The sequence below is a fragment of the Parasteatoda tepidariorum genome, chromosome 1 (assembly GCF_043381705.1).
Source record: "Parasteatoda tepidariorum isolate YZ-2023 chromosome 1, CAS_Ptep_4.0, whole genome shotgun sequence".
NCBI lineage: Eukaryota > Metazoa > Arthropoda > Arachnida > Araneae > Theridiidae > Parasteatoda > Parasteatoda tepidariorum.
In genome coordinates this window covers 69,055,768-69,075,809 of record NC_092204.1, presented here as the reverse complement: position 1 = coordinate 69,075,809, position 20,042 = coordinate 69,055,768, and the positions used below count along the sequence as shown (strand labels likewise).

The following is a 20,042-nucleotide window of genomic DNA, read 5'->3' as shown; positions in this document are numbered from 1 at the left end:
TCTAAGTACTGTCTAAAAATAAGTCAAGACCTCTACCCACCTGCAGTATCACGCTCCCCTCTCCTTACACTAAATTTTTTTCTTTCAGAGTGATCCAGAAAGAAATATTTTAATGAAAAAATTAATAAAAGAAAAAAAAACAATAAGGACTGTTTTCTTCCACTTGCTTGTAACCCCTACCCTCACACGCATTCAAAATATTCTACCCTCAATGCAGGGTCTCATTCTAGGCGAAAGACGTACTTTTTAATTGTGGATATTTTCCCAAGATAAAAAAATTGTTCCAACCAACTAGCTATACTAGAAATTAAGGACTTTTAAGGACCGTGAATCAAAATTAAGTACTTTTAAGGGCCCTTAATTTTCAAAATAAAAACTAAGCAGTTTTTAAGGACCGTGGGAACCCTGAACAAGATAATTTAAAAACAAGGACTGAGAATTATATACAATTTTTTCCCCCTTGAAGCAATAATTCATTGTTAAAGTATGAGTTTATAACTAAATCAGAGATTAAGAACTGTATCCCTCCAATTTCAACAACTTAGGTTTACACATTTTTTTCTTTTTTTCTAATATTTAATATAATTCAAGAAACTTAATCTCTTTCTAAGACTGTGACTACACCAAAGACAATATTTTTTACTTACATTTTGTTCCAACTCATTATAACTCTTTTGAAGTTTATTTAGATTTTCTTCCATTTGAGATTTGTTATTTTCAGCAGATTCCAAGCTGTCTTTTAATGTTGAAACCTTACATTCCATTAACTAAATTAAAGTAAAAAGAAGTAGTAAATTATTTTTAATGAAAAAATTCTTTTACTATGGAAATTTATCAACAAAAGTTAATTTAAAAATCATTCACACATCTAAAAATTTTCAACCAAGTTTTAGTTAGCAAAATTTAGTTTAATGATTATATTTAACTCAACATTTTATTTAAGATAAATATTTTTTTTATTCTAAATAAATAGATTATAATATTTAACTTTTATACTAACTAATAGATTATATTATTTTCAATACTCACAGATAAATAACTTTTCATATTTCAACTTCTATACTAATTTTATATTTTAACTTCTATGCTAATTCAGTTTCATAATACAGCAAACATTGATTTAAACAAATTAAAAACTCCCAAGAATTACACTAATATTAAAATTTTTTAAAAATAAAATTTTAAGATTTGTTTTTATATCGAATGATAATAATTATATATTGCTTGCTTACTACCCTTATAATTCAATTACCTACATATGATTATTCAATTACTACAATGATGTATGTATGTACTATTTTCAGACTACATATGATGCATACTCATCGGAAATATTCTGTTTTAAGACGAAGGAGAGATTGCAAACTTTACAATGACAAAATAAACATTTTTATCGTGGAAGGTTCTCAAATATAAATTCAAATTTGAATAATATCATATTGAATAAATACTGCTTATATATATATACATATATATTTTTACTATTAATGGAAAAGTTATGTTATATCAGTAAATTTTTAAAACATTCTATCACTACAATAATAATGCATTTAACTATGTCTTTGTTTACCAAGAAATAAATAATAGTGGATCACGAAAATGAAATATCTCTGAAAATGGAAATTCTAATACAGTTTGTTTAGAAACTAAGCAGTAACAAACTATACCATTAAACAATATTGTTTAAAGTGGTTACCTTAAAATAAATATTACATTAACTAATATTATATTAAATTATATTACTTAATTTCAAATGGTAACACAATATAAATCTACTAACTTCAACTATTTGCTGTAGTTCTTCATTTTTTAATTTAAACTCATTATTCAGTTCAAGCAATTCTTTGGATTCATTAACAACTTTTTCTTTTTCAGATTTTAATTCTTTATTCTCCAGAGTTAGTTCTTTAATGAGTCTTTCATTTTGCCTCTTAGCTGTAGTAAGTTTCTCAATTTGTTGATTTTTTCTAGCAACAGACTTTTCTTGTGTCTTTAAATTATTTTCAGTTATTCTTAAAAACAATAATCATTTTTATTAATACAATCATTAAAAATCTAGCATTGATTTAAACCTCAATGACAGTTAAAAAGAAAAATTCTAAAGTAAATTTTTAACAACTATACACTTGAACACAGATGACAAAAAGAGAAAATATTTAACTGAAACAAAAACTTAATTTTAATTCAAAACTACAGTTAAATTCAATAAAATATCAGATCAAAACTATTAATACAATAATCAAAATGTTCACTGAAAATACAACCTAATTTTTATTCAAAACTATTGTTAAACTCACTCAATCATCAAAATAAAATTACTAAATCAATATTTAAAATTTTCACTGAAAAAAAAAGAAGCTTAATTTCAATTCAAAGCTATTGATAGACTCACTCAAATATCAGATCAAAATTATTAAAATAATAATCAAAACTTAAGATAAAGTTACCTTAGTTGATCCTGTAAAGTAGACGCTTTTGATTGAATAGCTCTTATTTCCTCTTTGTAAGACCGCATTAAAGAAGATATTCCACAAGAACTCTCACTCGTTTTCTTTAATTCTTTTTCCTGAAGAATGTTTGTTTTACACAAATTTTTATTCTCAAGTTTTAATTCCTATAAAATTAATAATAACATTTTAGCATACAAAACTGAAATAGGAAATTGGAGCACTAAATTTAAAACCAGTAACAATATATAATGCATTAAAAAACATCAACAATAATTTACTTTAAGCGCAACGTCGAAATAACATCCATTTAATAATCAGAAAAGAATTCTTATTAAGATTCAAGTATAATTAAAATACTTAAAAAATAATAATTTAACTTTACTCAGATGATAGTTATAATACAGGCCAATAAAAAAAACTTATTTTACAGACTTACTGACACACATAAGAAACTTGAGTGGCCTATTAATAGAATGCAACAATTGTGCAGTATTAAAAAAATAGGCTAGGCATTTGTTCAAACACTTTAATGTTCAGACCCTATATGAAATTTTAAATTTGAATCTTCACAACACTATTCAATAAATAAAAATATTTGTGACAGAAACTAATAACTTGATATATGAATTTTTTTTGCACTAACAAGGAAATAGCACTAATTGTCTCTAAATTAATTTCTAAACTAAATTAAAAATTCTAGATGTATGGCAAATTTTTCAGTATTGATTTTGGGGAGCTAAAATTAAATTTGTTATACATTTTAAGTTACTCAAATAATTTCCCTTTTTTTTTTTCTACACTGGGAAAGAATCTTGCCATTACTGATTAGAATTAAGTTGTAAAATAAATGTAAAAAAATATAAATAATAACATAAGAATACTGTAATAAATGTAAATTATTGTTTATGATGTGTAAGGCAACAGTTCTATCTTCTCAAGAACTATCGCCGGACTATCAAAAAAGATGTAGACAAAAGATCCCTATGTAAACAAAGTTATATAGTTTGACTTATATCAATAGATCGATGAAATTTTACAACATTGACTATTAAAGGGCCATATTTGGCCATAGGTTAGGCATCTCAACTGTAGGTCAAGTCTATGGCTAATTAAAGGCAAAATATTATGAGAAATTACTCAGGGCGTGTAGCCAAATTTTTCGATAAAAAATAAGTACAGTAGGGAACCGATTGTCCAGAACGATCGGGACCATCGCTATTCCGGATAACTGACTTTTCCGGTTTTCTGAATCGCTACAAAAAGTCATTTTTTTATTGTTAAACCCAACTAAAAAGACAATATTTGGAAATAATCTTAAAAAGAAGAAAAAACGATGAAGTAATACACTAATGGTTATTTCCAAAATGATGGTAAGGTAAACATCTTTCAAAAAAGAAAGAAAAATCCTAAAATCTTATGAGGAAAAAAACATTTCTTTAAAAAAAATGGCGGCAAAATTTATCGAATTTCTTTCCAGTTTTTTGGTTTTCCGGTTTTCTGATTTCCGGATAACGGGTTCTGTACTGTACCATTTAAGCACCCAAAAAACATTTTCAAGCACTTAAAAAAAAATATCATAATTAGAATATGCGCACCAATCAAATTTTTTTCTTCCTATTGTTGAAAGTTTTTCATATACACATTAACAAAATGCAGAATAATTTTCGAAGACACAACATGATTACGATAAAATAACTAGTTTCTGACTAAGAACTCTTTTCTTGATTATATTAGTAACCACAACAACAATTTATCCACAATTTTAAATAAATTCAATATTGAGTGCCTCATTCTACGTTATAAATAAATAATTACTTTAACTATTTAAAAATATTAATTCAAAATTTAATTAATTTAACTATTATTTAAGAAGATTATCAAATATATTTCTTAAATTTAAAAGAAAGTTATTTATAAAAGCATAACAAAATTAATATTATTGATCATACCAAATCTGTAAAGATTTGTAAAGAAACTTTAAACACTTCTTCTAAAAAACTAAAAAAAAAAAACTTCAAAAAACTTAAAAAAACTTCTAAAAAACTTTAGTGAATTCATATTACAAATGTAAATTATTGAATGGCCCTTCTTAAATAATTTCTAAGCATAAATTTCTTAGCAAAATTTGTCACTTAGTTCAGTATTTCTTTTAAAAAAAGATTAAAAAAATTTAAATAATTTTGAAATGTAAATGCAATGAGTATTAAAGATAAACACTTCTGTCAGAAGTAAATCTGAGATTATTGAATTTTTTTGGAATGACAAATCCGAATAACATAAGAATTTTTGCTGCATTGAAATTTCCTCACTTCGTACTTTTTTAAAATCTTGCCTTTAAATATTATTAAGCTTTTTCACAGAATAAATAAAAAACAATAAAAATTTTAAAAGTTTTTTTCCCTCCAATACCCACCTGTGTTAACATTTTCCGCCAATTCAGGCATTTACAGGGCAGATTTGTTGGCCTCTCGTTCAGGGGCACCATATTAGGTGGGCCAACGTTGCTCTCACAGTAAGGACAGATAGTACAGAGAAGGAAAGAACATCCATGCCTTGCCCGGGATTCAAACCCATAACCTTTCTGATGCAAGGGCAGTTCTCTAACCCCTACACAGGCCGGTCGGCAAAATTTTAAAAGTAATAATACAATAAAAAGTAAAAAAATAAAAATAATACGTACAACAAAAGTTTCATTTTTATAGACAATTAGTGGATGGTCCTTCAGATAAAAAATTTTACATTTATAAATCTCAATTTTTATCTTTTTTAAATTAAATGAATAAAAGGAAGATGGAAATTTTTAGGTGATGAAGCTTTGTGATTCTAAACAGTTCTCAAGAAAATACGTAATTTGTGAATGATTCTTAAGTTAAGTTCAATGATTATGATACTGATCTATAAGTATAATAACACAAGGCCACTTGTCAGTGACGAAGACTATGGCGTTTCCCCAACGATTAAATTAAGAAGAGAAATAAAATTTTCTTTTGTTATTTAAGAAAAAATGTGGCAATGATTAGTTGGTTCCCGTTATCATCAAAAAGTCGAGAGATTTTTCAGTTAAATTTCAAAGGATGGAGAACGAAGCCAGAAATTGAGAATATCTTGCAAAATGCAGCTGAGTTACACATGAGAGTACAAGAATCCTTCTCACTGAATCCAGTTCAGTATATACACATGTGGACCTGCAAGTATTTCATCAAATATGTAAAATCATTGACACTTTCATGCGCTACAAACCGACGGTTCACTGAAATGGCTTGTGGGGGAATGAATTATGAAAACATTAAATAATACAATGTGATAACCTCGCTTTTTGCATAATTAGAGGTAAAAATCGACACGGTAAAGAAAAAATATCTCATATTGGAAAAGGGAAAATTAAGCACTTTTTAAAAACATCCAACGAAAAAAGATACTTTAAGGGCTTTTTAAAAAAAAAATAAGCACCTTTAGGCATTTTTTAAAAATGCTACGCACCCTGTTATTAAAAAAGAAAATTTTATCACTAGAATAAAATTTATTGTGAGATTAAAATGACATTCAAAAAATGTCTCTGCACTGGAGAATTAAATACATAATCTGGAGTGAGTGAAAAATGACATTAACAATTAATGTATTGATTTAGTAAATATAATGCCATAAATAACTTTACTTTGATCTGTTTTCCTAATTCTGCAACTTTGTTTTCTAAAGATTTGATGTTAATTTTTTGCGTCTGAAAAATCTCTTCAGCAGTTGCATTCTGCATACGAAAACCCTCTGTAGTTTTTTTCCTCTGAGGTGGAGGCTTGCAATACTGGTAGTAAGAGGCATGTTTGTTACCTATTGACATTATATACCATCTAAAATAAAAAAATTTAAAAATTCATACATCAAAGATATTAATTTTGATAAAGCCATGAAAAAACATACTACATAGTACAAATGTAATGCACATAAGATAAGAAACAGGTGGTATTAGTTTTACAAATAAGGTCATAAAAATTTTTCAATATTTTATTGGCTAAATTGCTAAGACAAATTTAGCTTTGAAAATACTGTAGAGAAATCTATCTTGAAGCTGGTAATAAAAAGATCAGGTAACTAGTCTTGAATTTAAACTTATTTTTAAATGTTTAAAATTAAAACTAACCAATGACTTTTTTTAAAATTCAGATAGAAAAAGAAGGCATACATCAAATTCAGAAATATATAAAATCAGATACAAAATATTTGAAATTAATTAAATATTAAAAATAAATATTATTAACTGATAAATATATCACTTAGAATAAGCACCAGATTTCTTTAGGAACTGGAAAAAAATCTTTTTATTATAAATACAAAGTCCAAGTTTAAAAAGTAGAAATTTAGAGTTAAATTTGAATTTTTCAATCATTTAACTTTTGATCTATACAACTCGGAAAAGTCAATGTGCGCCTTAATATCTTAATAAAAAATTATTTATGAGCTTTTTAATGAGAATACAATACCTCATTTTACATATCTGAATGCAAGTTAGTTAATTACTTTAGACATTTTTTTATTAGTGATGAAACATCACGAAAGTAAACAAAAATGTATGGCAACAGTAAAGACACATACATTAGATTTGGTGAAGATATTTCCTTCCCATGGTGTGATTTGTCACATCAACTACAAGCTCCAAAAGGATTTTAAACTTGAAAATATAAAAAAAAGTTTGCCTGGGAGTAGCTATAAGTTATAACCTTCTAGTCTGTCCCCTTCTGTGATGTTTATTTTTTAGTTTCCTGCGGGCCACTGCCTGGAAGTCGCAAAACTTATAAATTATTTTGGCACAGATCATGTAACAGAAACAATCATGAGGGGATATTATCATGACTTTATAATTCAACCCTTTAAAAAAATTCAATTAAAAAAAAAAAAAAAATTGGCATTCCGAAGTTGAATTGATTTTGTTTGAAAAGATGCATTGAAACAATACATTGATTGTTAAATTTGCTTCGCTTACAAAAATTCTTTAATTACGTAATTTCCATTATAAAATTCATGAATTATATTTCTAAAGAAAGAACGGGAAATAGAGTATTAACATTAGTTCAAAATGAAATAACTGAGTAAAGAGCTTAATTATTTTTAAAGGGAAAATGAGATATATCAAACAAACTAGAGTTATATCCAAATAGAGATTAAGGTTCCTATGGAACTATTATGATTATTCCTTGATTCGGAAGTGAACAATAGATAAAATAATATTTGAATGCAAAAACGTAAAAGATTGAACTTCTTTTTTCAAGACTTAAAGGAAGCTGAATAACAGTACACTGAATACTTCAAAAAAATTAAATATTTTGCTAAAAATTATTTTAAAACCAACCCATTTACCACAAAAGAATTAACCAAGCTATTAAAGTCAATTTCAAATATAAATGTTGCACAAGAAGATACATTTTATTCATAAAAATAATAGTAGCTTATTACTCTGATGGGTAATAAAAGCACGAGAATTAACTCCGGTATGAACGCATGCAGATACAAAAAGTTCTTCATTAAATTATTTGCTAAAGTAACATTATCAATGGTTAACATATTTTGTCCTGATATTAAAATCCTGGTAAAGTACTTATTTAATTTTACAAAATAATAATCGAAAACGAGAAGACAAACGATCGCGCTCCTTTAATTTGTTTACATTTGTTACAGTTAGTTCTTAAAAAATTGTAAACAAATGAAAAATAATTACATTTCAAAAAATAATTCATCTATAAATTCCATTCAGACATTATTCTAAAACAAATAAATAATGAATTGATTTTTGAAAACAAATAAATTAATATCAATCAAAAATAAAATATTTCACATTAAAAGAACGTTTTTGTTAAAATTCTATGCATGTTTTAAACGTATTTATATAAGATTAATTGATATTAATTATCTCATGAACTTTAAATATAGGAATAATGTGTAAATAATGTTTCGAACAGCAATAAAAAAAATATATAAATTTGTGACGTTTTGTTTGTCCTACTTTCGTTTGGCGTTTTAGCTTTCTGCTTTGCTTACGAAGTGAAAGACGAGAAGATCCGGGTGTCTGGTTTTGGGATGCTAAAATAGCCTCTGGAGATTTAATCGGGATTTTTAAATTAAATTTTTAATATGACGATTAAAGTGTATATCTCTGGAATTTGTGGTAGTCACGAGGTTTGTTAATCCAAATGTTTTAATTATAAATTAGGCAATGAATAAACACGATATTGTGTTGATTACCAATCTTGAACAGTATATTAATTTCAACAGAATAATTAACATTTAATTGGATAAACAAAGCGTTTGTGATCTAACTAATCCCTAATAATAACACTATTTATTGCTGTCTGAAATCTCTTTTAGTTTTAATTTGAAGTCCGCTTTGACAGAACATAAATATGCATGTTATGTTTACAAAATTTTATTAGAATATATTTTCCGGCTATTAAATTCTTATTTTATTCGTTACAACTCCTAAATATGAATTATGTTAGATTTTACAATATTTATATCTCAAATTTTAAGCAAATTTACTTATTTTAAAATATACTTCTATAATTGTATGCTTGAAAACTATGATTTGTATAATAACTTATGCTTTTCAGTATTATTTTACCCTTTTCTGCTTCTTTTAATGTAGCACAAACTTGATACTGCTTATTATGTGTTTGTTCTATGATAAGGTATCTATAATAAAATTTTATTCAACATAAGTTTCAAACTCTACCTACTTATATGTAATGAAATGGACTTTGTATGTAGCTTATGTTTAAATTTTATGATGTACAGAAATAAATTATCTTTTTAGTTTTACTGGTAGTATACCTGTGATTGTTTACACTTTGATTCAGAAAAATATTTTAGGTACAAAGAAATCCTAAAAATTTTTATGATATAAATGTAGAGGTGCACAGCAGGGCCAGATTAAGCATACATGGGGGCCCTAGGCCATTCAAATTTTTGGGGCCCTTCGAATAAGTTGTTTTTTTAGTATATTTTTTATTTATGCAATTATAAAAGTATTAATATATTTTTACATTTAAGAAAGCATATTTAAAATAAATAATAATAAATTAAATTTTACTTTATTTTGTTAAATTAGAACTAAAAAAAAATAATCATAACATTTTGAAAAATTTGTAATATGTATTTGAAATTGATTTTTTTTTAAAATCATTGTTCCTCTTAATTCTTTTAAATTCATATTCAGAAAATCCATTTTAAGGGGACCCCTAATCATTGGGGGCCCCAGGCCATGGCCAAGTTTATAAGACATGTTAACTTGATCCTATCTTATTTAAATTTGTGGCATTAACCATCGAAAAGAAGCGATTAAAGAACTACACTCATAGAGATTGAGTGTGTCAAAGACTTAAATGACTGATTTCAATTTTCCGATTTTTCAAATGAATTTAAATAATATTTAAAAATTTTGTTCAGATTCAGCCGCGGTCTGCAAATCGAGAGTTGGTTGTGCACTTCTTAATATAAAAGATCTACTAACGAATTAAAACTTATTTTTTAAAAATTTTTATATCTTCACATTTTTGTTCTTATGGAAAAACTAGCACTAATTGCCAACCACTTTTTTCTTCATTAAAGGTGGAAGAATATTCAGGTTTAGGTAGTATGTATAGTCAGTATTTTAAATTTGCTTTATAAAAATTTTAAAAATGTTATAAAAAAACATTTTAGTTTTTTTTACATTGATTGACCTCGTCTTTTTATATTATTTATTAGGTGCGAAAACATCAGCAAAGAGTATTGTTTATACTGCAGGGCCTACCTATTGACTTACAGATAGTTGATATTACAGAACCAGGGCGTGATGATGATTTAGTTTTTATGCAAGAAGAAGCAAAAAAACATGATAAAAAGACTCAACTGCCACCTCAAATCTTTAATGACAGTAAATATTGTGGGGTATGAGTGGATTTATTAGTATTCATTTCTTTATTATAATTTATATTTAATCAGTGAATAGCAATATAATTTTAGTAAGCATAAAGCAGTATTAATAATAATGTAATTTTTCTTAATGGCTATTATTTCTTTTCTTTATCTAGGCATATTTATTTTTTAATCATATTACAATTCAATAACCTAGTCTTTCCAGTTTAATTAAATGAATAAAACTTAAAAGGCAACATGATTGAATTTTCTTTCCTCAGGAATTGTTCAATAGCTTTTGTTTTTACTTAGAATTTTGTCACTGAAAGTTATTTTGAAAGGATGTGAAAGTACCAGTTAAAATTAAGATGTATTTTTCTAATTTTCCTACCAACTAAACATTGGTGTTTGTTTTATAATTTACTTTATCTTATTTTTTAAACTTATATTTTAAATTCTTAATTGTTTCATCAAAATTATTTTCTTTGTGATTAAATTATTTTTCTCTTGTGCAATCGAAGCACACTTCTTTGTATTGAGATACAAATTTTAATTTTAAAGTTTTAACAAGGAAAGATCTTTAAGACTTGAAATTAATGGTGTTGTGCTGGTCCTGGATGACAGAATTAAGTACTTAAAATCAGGGTTCGTAATTTTTTTTATTTGTTTTAAATCAGATTTTTTTTTTATTCAAATACATTGTAAAAACTTTTATTTATGATTAAAAAAACTTTATAAATGTTTAATCAAAAATAAATTAATATGAAAACCCCATAAGCAGAGTATTTTCAAATGTTCTGCAACAGGACTTATTAATTTATACAAATGTTCTGCAAGCATTTCACAGAGAAAAAAAAGTCAACTTCACGGTAAAATACTATATTTTCATTTATTAAAATACAGGATCATACACAGATACACAACATTATTTTTTAAACCAAGGCAAACATTCTTGATTTGTTACTTTTTCAATCACTTTTGAAGTACAAAATTTTGTTAATGACGATGATGAATTAACGAACGAATTAATGACGAACCTTTAATAAAATGCCTATGATATGCAGGTCCGAAAACTAGAATAAGGGCTGCCTTAAAAATCTTTCGAAGGAAAACGTTGTCACTTATTTAATATACAAATTGTTCTGCTGGACTTCGTTTGTTCTGCGACGTACGTCACAGTTTTAGACACTTTCTGCTACTGGGATGAAAACTATATTATAACAATATTTTAGAAACTCTAAGTACCTAAAACAGTTTTTCGTTATAATACTCAGCTTTACAGGCATAACAACCATTTTGAAACAAATGTATGATAAAAATGTATGACTAGATAAAATACAGAATTTAAAGAATACTTTAATTATTAAAACAAAGTTTCAATTAGCAAACCATAATCTTAATTTAAAATTGCGATTTCTTTTTTTTTTCCCTCTTGATTTTTAAAATGACAAAATAAATATGACAGATTGTGTTTATAAATGTAGTTATTCATCAAAAAATAAATATTTAATCTAAATATTTTTATATTAAAACATTCATTTTTAATCTTATATGAAAATAGATAGGTTAAGCTAAAAAAAAGTTTTTAAAAATCTATGTACTCATAGGAATATTTTTTCACAAAATTATTTTATAGAAAATCTGATAATGCCAAAGATACAGTAAAGATATTATGAGAAAAAAACACTTATTGATAAAAGAGACAGCATAATTCTAATTCTGATTTATTTAATTTAATAACATAAACATTTTTATTCTTCGATTTGAAATTAATGTGCAATAATTTAATAATAATTTATTAAAAGTATAATATAATTTAATTTAATAATAAATAATAAAAGTATAATTAATTTAAAACACTTTTTTACCTTTACCAAGCTGATTTAAATCAACAAATCCTGCTTAAAATCCCAAGATAAAGTAATTAAAAATTCTAAATTTTTTTCAAACATTGCTATTATTTTTTTTAATAATTTTTTTTTAAATATTTTAAAAATATTTTATTTCAATAATTGTTCTTCTTTTCTTTTCATTAATCTTATTATATTTTTTTCCATGCTTTCTCTATATTTTTAACTTATTTTATGAGTTCTATATAAAAGAATCAGTTAATAAAATATTAAAAGAATACAAAATATTTAATTCTAAATTGGCAAAACATTCTTTGAAAGAAACGCGCTTAAAAGCAGCAGAATTTTCAAAAGAAAGAATAAATATAGCAATAAAGAAAACGAAGGAAATTAAAATATGACCACCGAAGCCGACGTCTTCAGGGGGTACCGGCCTTGGAAGCCTGGCCTGGACTTATACTAAACCTTCGGGGTACTGAGAGAGTTACTTTTGGCATTTAATATTGCCTTTCTCTCAATAGAAAATGTTTTGTTTTACGGCTTCTGAGGACGGTACCCCCTGAAGTCGTGAGCTTCGGTGGTCATATTTTCATTTTTATTTCCTTCATTTTCTTTATTGCTATATCAGTTAATAAAACTTATTATTATTTTTCTTAATTCTCTTCATTATTCTCTCTTTTCTTTTTATCCTTTTTATCTTTATTGTGCTACATTGTGTGTTTTAACGCTATAACTGAAATATCGGGCTGAAAATAACATAAAAAACGGTTGCGAAAAAGAAAAAAAACTTTCTACTTTCTATTAATTGGTGAAGTTTTAAGACAGTTACAAAATCATTCATTATAAAATATAGTCTAAATCCGCTGACGATAGTACAGAATTAAAAAAAAAGATTTAACTCCACTTAAAATAAAAAATAAAAAAAAGGAAAAAAAATCAGTTCAACGTCAAGCATTGGTATTTGAATGTTATTACAGTTTAAATTTGCCGCATCCATAAAGTGTTAAAATGAACCATATTTTTTTTCTAAGTACCATAGTGTCGNAAATATGGATGAAATAAATTAAATTTTTCAGAGGCGAGACCGGGTAAGTTCAATAGCAGGTTTCGGAACAAAATGTTTTATGGGCAAGCTGGTGGAAAAGATTTAATACAAAGAAAATGGAAAGATCTCTGCAATTATATTTCTTTGGAAGTAAGTGCGAAATATTAAGCATAATCAAATTTCATTTTTTTTAAATTTAAATACATTATATATATATATATATATATAAACTTTTTTTATCCCTTTCTAGGACTACGCAGATTTTGAACTTGCCAATGATGATGATGAAATCATGAGGTTTTTAAAACTTGAAACAAGCGTACCTAAATCTGAAGAAATTAAAGAAACTGTCTCCCAAAATGGTCATACAAATAATCTGGTAATTTCCCATTTAAAAGTATTTTAAGTTTTTAATTTTAAAAAAAGGGAAATATTCTTTAGTTTCCAGTTTTTATGTATATATATATATATTTGTACTGTGTACTCTTCCCCTTTGAGTTTCTTATTATTTTTTTATGAACTTTAGTAGCTTTAAGATTCTGTTTAAAATCTACATTTTTATATATTTTAGTTCATAAATGATGAATAATTACTAATTTCTAAATCATTTTGTGCTACATTTAAAGATATACACAGTATTCTTTTTAAGGAGAAAGTTATGCATTTATTTTAAGACATGATTACAGTAGAGTTGCAAATAAATAAATAATTAATTAAAAATAATAATGATGATGTAGAGAAAGTATTAAAAAATGTATAGCTTAATAGCTGAACTGTTATAAGTTCAATGTAACTAAATAGTCAAACATGAGTAAGGTAGTCAAAAAATAAATGTTCACGTCCTATGCAATTAATCCTAACTTTTTGTTATAAGTTTGTCAGAAACGTAGAGATTAACCATGAAACCAAAATATATATCAGGGGGATAAATTTTTTTTTTTTAAAATAGCTTGATTCAGAGAGGAAATGGCATCTCAAATTCAAGGTTAGTATAAATTCTAAAAAAANAAAAAAAAAAAAAAAAAAAAAAAAAAAAAAAAAAAAAGATATCTCTTAATAAATTTTTACATTTTAAAATTTATGTTAATAATAAAGTTAGTTTTTTCTCATGCTTGATGCGCTTAATATAATTAATTATCTATGTAATGCTAAGCTGGTAATTTCCTGCTCTCAGATGATCATTGCAATCTAAAATTTAATGTAAAAAGAAAAAACTTAATCTTTTTTTCTTTGAATGTAATTAATTATATTCTTCCTTCTTATTTTTATTTTTCTCTCTTTTTTTTAATTTTTTTTTATCTATTTAGATTTTAATTTTATTTTTTATAATTGTGTTATGCTGTTACCTGATTATAGGAGAATTCTGAGGTAAATGAAGAACCTAGTCTAAATAGTGTCCAAGAAAACAATATATCTAATGATAAAGATGTATCATTAAATGATTTAGAAAGTAATGTTACAGGAGAAAATATTGAGACATCTGTTGATGATGATAACAAAAAAGATATACAAGAAGTTAATGTGTCTGAGAAAAAGAATGTTGAAGGATCTGAAGAAGAAAGTGAAGAAGAAACTGTTTGAAAAATTGAATTAAAAAAAAAATCATTTAAAAACATTTCAGTTGAAGCTTTCAGAATTATCTCAATATATTTTTTTCTAGGAATAAATATTTATGAAAATTTTGAACTGTTTAACTGAAAAGAATGTGGGAGAGAAGAATTTGTTTAAAAACTTTCCTTTAACAAGAATAATCCATTATAAAATATTTCAGTTTAATCTTTTAGAATTATTTTAATATATTTTTATTCTACATTCTATATATTAAATTAATCTTAACTAATTTAAACTTATTGTTCTTCACAAAAATCATGTATCATATAAGTATCAGTAAAAGATTATTTATAAAAGCTTTTCATTATGATATTTTAAGTAAAGTTTTAAAATTATACTTTATTTAAGTATTCTAAATTAATTATTTTGTGTGCTTTAAAATTTATTTGTTTACTATGAAATATATTATTAAATAAATGTAAATGATCATTTTTTTACTGTAGCAGTTTAGTGTACCCCAAATGTTATTTTTGGAACAAAATTATGAGGTTGATTTTTTTTTTAAAGAAGACTAAATTTAAGTTTAATTTTTTGTGCTTTATGTTATAGTTGGTATATATTAATGGATTGACATAACAGATTCTGTGCTTATCATAAGCCTCATTAATTCACACAGTTCACAAAAATCAAGGTCATTTATTTATTTGTTCCTTTTTTTTTTCAGAATATTCTGATTTGGTTTAATGTAAATACTTTTATGTTGTAGGAATGTTGGTTTAGTTAACCTATAACTTTGTGGTTCTAAATTTATACATGTGTAATGTTTATCAGTTGGAAAAACCCTCTTCACTCAAAGTACATGTCATATTATTATTACTTTCCTTAAACTTAAATTTTTTTTAAAATAATTTTTGCAAATATCCCTGTTAATATCGGATTTTTTAATTTATATATCCATTACTGAAGCAAAATATTTTTCAAAAACTTTAATCTGAGAAGTTGATTCTTAGTAAAAAGGAATTGTCTCTAAAAAGAAATATCTTTCTGCGATATTAGTTTCAGATTCGATAGTTACAATATTTTATGATGTAAATTTGTGGAAGTTTTGTGAAATAAAGTATAGTAATTTGTGAATAAGTATGTATAGAGTAAACTTAAATATTGTGAAATCATTTAAACTGGGCAAATATTAATTTTTTGAGATTACATAAAAACACATTTATATGCTAATGATTAAAATTTTTATATAGTTTTTTTAATTTATATTTATTTTCTCTCAGTTGAATGCTTGTTTCTTATACTAAAAAAGAATTCATAAATAGAAAATTTTTTGTTATCAAGTTAATCATTATTTAAATCTTTTGCTTACTTTCTGTTATAATATGTTAAATTTTATTATTTTTTTACTAAAATCAATAATCTTAATAATTATTGAAAATCATTCTCAATTAATTGAAATTTGTTATAATAAGCAATGGTTATAACAAACTGTTCAATAAAATCAAAAACAATCATATTTCCTTTTGCAAATAATTCATATTTTATGATAAAAATAAAACAATTATTTTGATTAATTGAATTGCATATTTTATATGCATTATATCAAAATATATCCATTTCTCATTCTGCACTTATGTAAATATACACTAACATTTTAATTTTCAAACCTAACCATTTGGACATTTGACAGCTATTAAATCTTCCCTTTGTACGTGGCCTTTCTTTAATGCTATTCAAGTAATTTTAAATAGAGATTTCTAACAATGCCTATTACAAATATCATTGAAAAGTTTAACAAACCTAAATTTTGTTTATAAATTTTAAATATATAATAAAAAATATTTATTATATAAAATCCATTCTTGCACATTTAATTTTAATTAGGTTTTATTCTTGCTCTTTTTAGCAATTAAAATGCTCAACTATGAAGTGAAACCTATAACATCATATATTTTGATTTGTTTAAGTTAACTGTCTTATTCATTGTAACTAAAAAACACTTTTCAATAATAATAAGTATGCCTAAGATACATTTTTTACTTCTTTTACTTTCAGTATTAGATTAATTTTATTTCTGAAGTTTGTTTTTAAAAAAATAATTAAGCATATTATTGTATTTTTGAAATAAGTAATAAATATTTTATGCTATTAAAACTTTTAGCTTAGTTATTTTTATAGAGTGAAAAACATTCTTCAAAAAAGGAAACTATTTGTTATAATATTTGTTTTCCTTTTTTTTTATATCTATTTGAATTGTTATTAATTGTAATATTTGTCTTACAATTATCTAATAAATACTACAATTTAATGTTTTCCATATTTTTTTCTCTGCTTATTTGTTTAAATATTAAGTTAGTTTTTTCATAATACTTCCATCAGAGACACTTCTTGGAAAATTAAGAAAATAGCTTGGTCTAAATATTTGTCACTGGTTACTAATTTCAAACCAATCATCTGTTTATTAAGGTCAAATATGCTGGCTACTAAGTTCCCTTATTGAAACAAAGAGGATAAAGGATATCCTAGATTAACGATGGCAAAACTTTTTAACTCTGCGAGAAAAACCTTAGCCTTGATTACATGTCACAATAAAAGCATTCATAATTTTTTGATGTTTGCATAGCAAAAAAAAGTATATTGTTTTCACTATGCTTGGAATTGTGTTATCACGATTTCATAATGAGGGTCTGACCAAAAATGAGTTTACAACAACGAGACACGTGTCACAGGTTCACTATCATGGTACTAGATCTATCTCTGAATATTGTTTCTTGCTGTAAATATTTATTATTCATACATGTTTTTTTTCCAGTCAGATGATCGGAATTCTGCTTAAATCCTGTTTTGAAACTGGCCTGCCTTGCATCTCCATTTGCATGCTTCACTTAATTAACATCATGTCCATTAGCAGAGCATTAGATCAACATATATCCTTATCAATAGCTACCTTAATTTTTTTTTAACATTTAATGTCATCATGCTTTGCTTTTGATGTACAAATTACCATGCATGTTGCATAAATATCTCTGTGATAACATATCTCTAATTTAGAGATTAAAACATATGATTTTAAGATTATTTTGACCAGAAATTTGATTGTGTCTATTTACAGCTATTTTATTGTACTTAAAAATTAGCCTACTGCTGGCAGTAGTTTGTGTTTTTATGTAAGTGTATAGGTTTTATGATTTTAAGTATTTTTTTTTTTTTTTGTTTTAACATTTATGACATATTATACTTGCATGGTTATTACTCTTTTACTAACATAATTGTTATACGAATGATATGAGTGTTATTACACATAAAAAAAAATCTATATCCTGAACTAACCTTTTCATGTTTGCAAAAAGTGATTATTAATTTTATAAGTAATATTATAAAAACACCGATACTGATAAGTAATTTTATAAAAACACCTAATTATTACTTGATATTGTTGATGTATTTTTTTTTTAACCAAGTATCTATTTTAGCCACAAAAAGTTATTTTATTTTTATTATATTTATTTATTTTTAAAAAAAAAAGTTATTGCTGTTATTATTTTAGATGCTAGACAATCTGTTATTATTATCATTCTAATTATTTGTTGATGGGTTTAAATATTGGAACGTTTGATATCTTTTCTATCCCAGTGGTCTTATATAATTTCAAAACTTTGAAACTAAGTTTTTTCGTATTTTTACTTTTATACAAAACATTTAAAATGTACTTAATTTGTAATTATAAATTAACTTGTTGCCTGACGAAAGCACTTCTCCAGTATTTGAACTGTCATAAGATTTAATTGTGGATTAAACCTCAAAATAAAATTGAAATTAAATTTTAAATCAATAATTAAATTTTGAGAATTATAGGTGAGACATTCTCTCATCTTTAATTCAAAATAAACAGTAGTCATAGTAATTTTTATTCATAGTAAGAATTCCTTTTTTTTGAGGAACATCTTTTCTAAAATGCTCTTTTTTAAGGAGCATTTTAATTTTCTTCTGTTACATTTCTGTTATTTAACATAATTTGCTAAAATATTATAATGTATTTCTATTCTATTATTACCCTTTTTGTAATTTTTAGACCCAATCAAGAATTATTAATTCATCGAATCTTTGTTTAATATAACCACAGTTGGATTATCATGTTGAAATAATAAGCAAATCATCGATACTTAGTTTTATTAGTTGCACATTTTTATTGTATTTTACTTTCATAGTTTTATTGTTAACGATTTTGGAATTTTTATACATATTTTAAATATTTGCATAAGCTTTTAAGGATCACATTCACATAATAGACCATGGGCCTAGTATCCAAAATCATTATGAAAATTATTATATTTCTATCACATGGGAAAATTTTAAATTTTGTTAAAATACAGTCGGACCTCTATTTAACGAAGTCGCTAAATCCCGAAAAAAAGTTCGTTATATGGAAAATTCGTTAAATAGAAAATCATCTTTTGAAATACTTACACAACGTAGAATAGGTTTTAAATTCACGGATACTAGAAATAATTAAAATTGCAATTGAATACACCTTTATCTTGTAAATTATTATCAATTAATTATTTTATAAATCTTACCCATAAAAGAAATCTGCAATGAAAGTAAGAATAGAACAAAACATTATCCAGTGTGTTGTCTTTCTTTACAAAAATTTTTCAAATAAATTTTTGATTTAAAATTATAACTCGGTAAATAAAGCAAAAGGACATTTTTTTTAAAATTTATTCATTTCAGTATTAATAAGTTTAAGATTTTTATATTTACAATTGATCATGAACAAATATTGTATAAACTTAGTTATTAATGTATTAAATATTTTATTTTTACTGGTTAGAGAGAGAACTTTAATATTATTAGGTTAATTATAATTGAATTAAGTCATTATTCAAGTAGTTCATCACATAGTATTTTGTTGTTTAATAATATGCATTTTAAATATCAATGCTACAAAAATATATATTGAACCCTCGATGACTGAAATAAGTTTTGCCTTCACCTTTTAGCTCAGCATTTGTTTCATTGACCCAAGTTAGTACTTATATTTCCTTTACATATATCAAATAAATTGGCCTATCTTAAAAGAAATATTTTTAAAATTAATATTCAGATTTGTGATAAAATATAATATTTGCCATCTTTGAAGATATTTAGGTGTCTTTGCAAAACTGGTTAGAACTCTATTCGATGAATGTTTAGTTGTCCAAAATTAGACATAAAATCTCAGTTTATAACTAAATACTGTTGTTGTTTAAATATAATATATAA

General features: G+C 24.8%; 2 protein-coding genes across 7 annotated transcripts in view; one reads left to right on the top strand and one right to left on the bottom strand.

Annotated features, from left to right (window-relative positions):
* The window catches only part of LOC107438996 (lebercilin), a 15,887-nt gene extending 7,329 nt beyond the window's left edge, over window positions 1-8,558 (bottom strand). Inside the window, exons 1-5 of one of the 6 annotated variants that reach the window (XM_021144332.3) lie at window positions 8,443-8,558; window positions 6,106-6,295; window positions 2,448-2,614; window positions 1,781-2,012; window positions 648-767 (exon numbers count right to left, since the gene is read on the bottom strand). In XM_021144332.3, coding sequence (XP_020999991.2) covers window positions 648-767; window positions 1,781-2,012; window positions 2,448-2,614; window positions 6,106-6,285 — 699 coding nt within the window. In that variant the 5' untranslated portion in view covers window positions 6,286-6,295; window positions 8,443-8,558. Of the gene's footprint in view, window positions 1-647; window positions 768-1,780; window positions 2,013-2,447; window positions 2,615-6,105; window positions 6,296-7,791; window positions 8,070-8,157; window positions 8,308-8,442 lie in introns of those variants that run through there. The other 5 variants (XM_043057983.2, XM_021144330.3, XM_021144331.3 and 2 more) reach the window with 5 other exon arrangements.
* LOC107438997 (SH3 domain-binding glutamic acid-rich-like protein 2) lies at window positions 8,475-14,871 on the top strand. Its single transcript, XM_043058044.2, has 4 exons — window positions 8,475-8,615; window positions 10,182-10,364; window positions 13,477-13,605; window positions 14,583-14,871. The coding sequence occupies exons 1-4, from the start codon at window positions 8,571-8,573 to the stop codon at window positions 14,805-14,807; spliced, it is 582 nt and encodes a 193-aa protein (XP_042913978.1). The 5' UTR covers window positions 8,475-8,570; the 3' UTR covers window positions 14,808-14,871.
* Window positions 14,872-20,042: the final 5,171 nt, after the last annotated feature.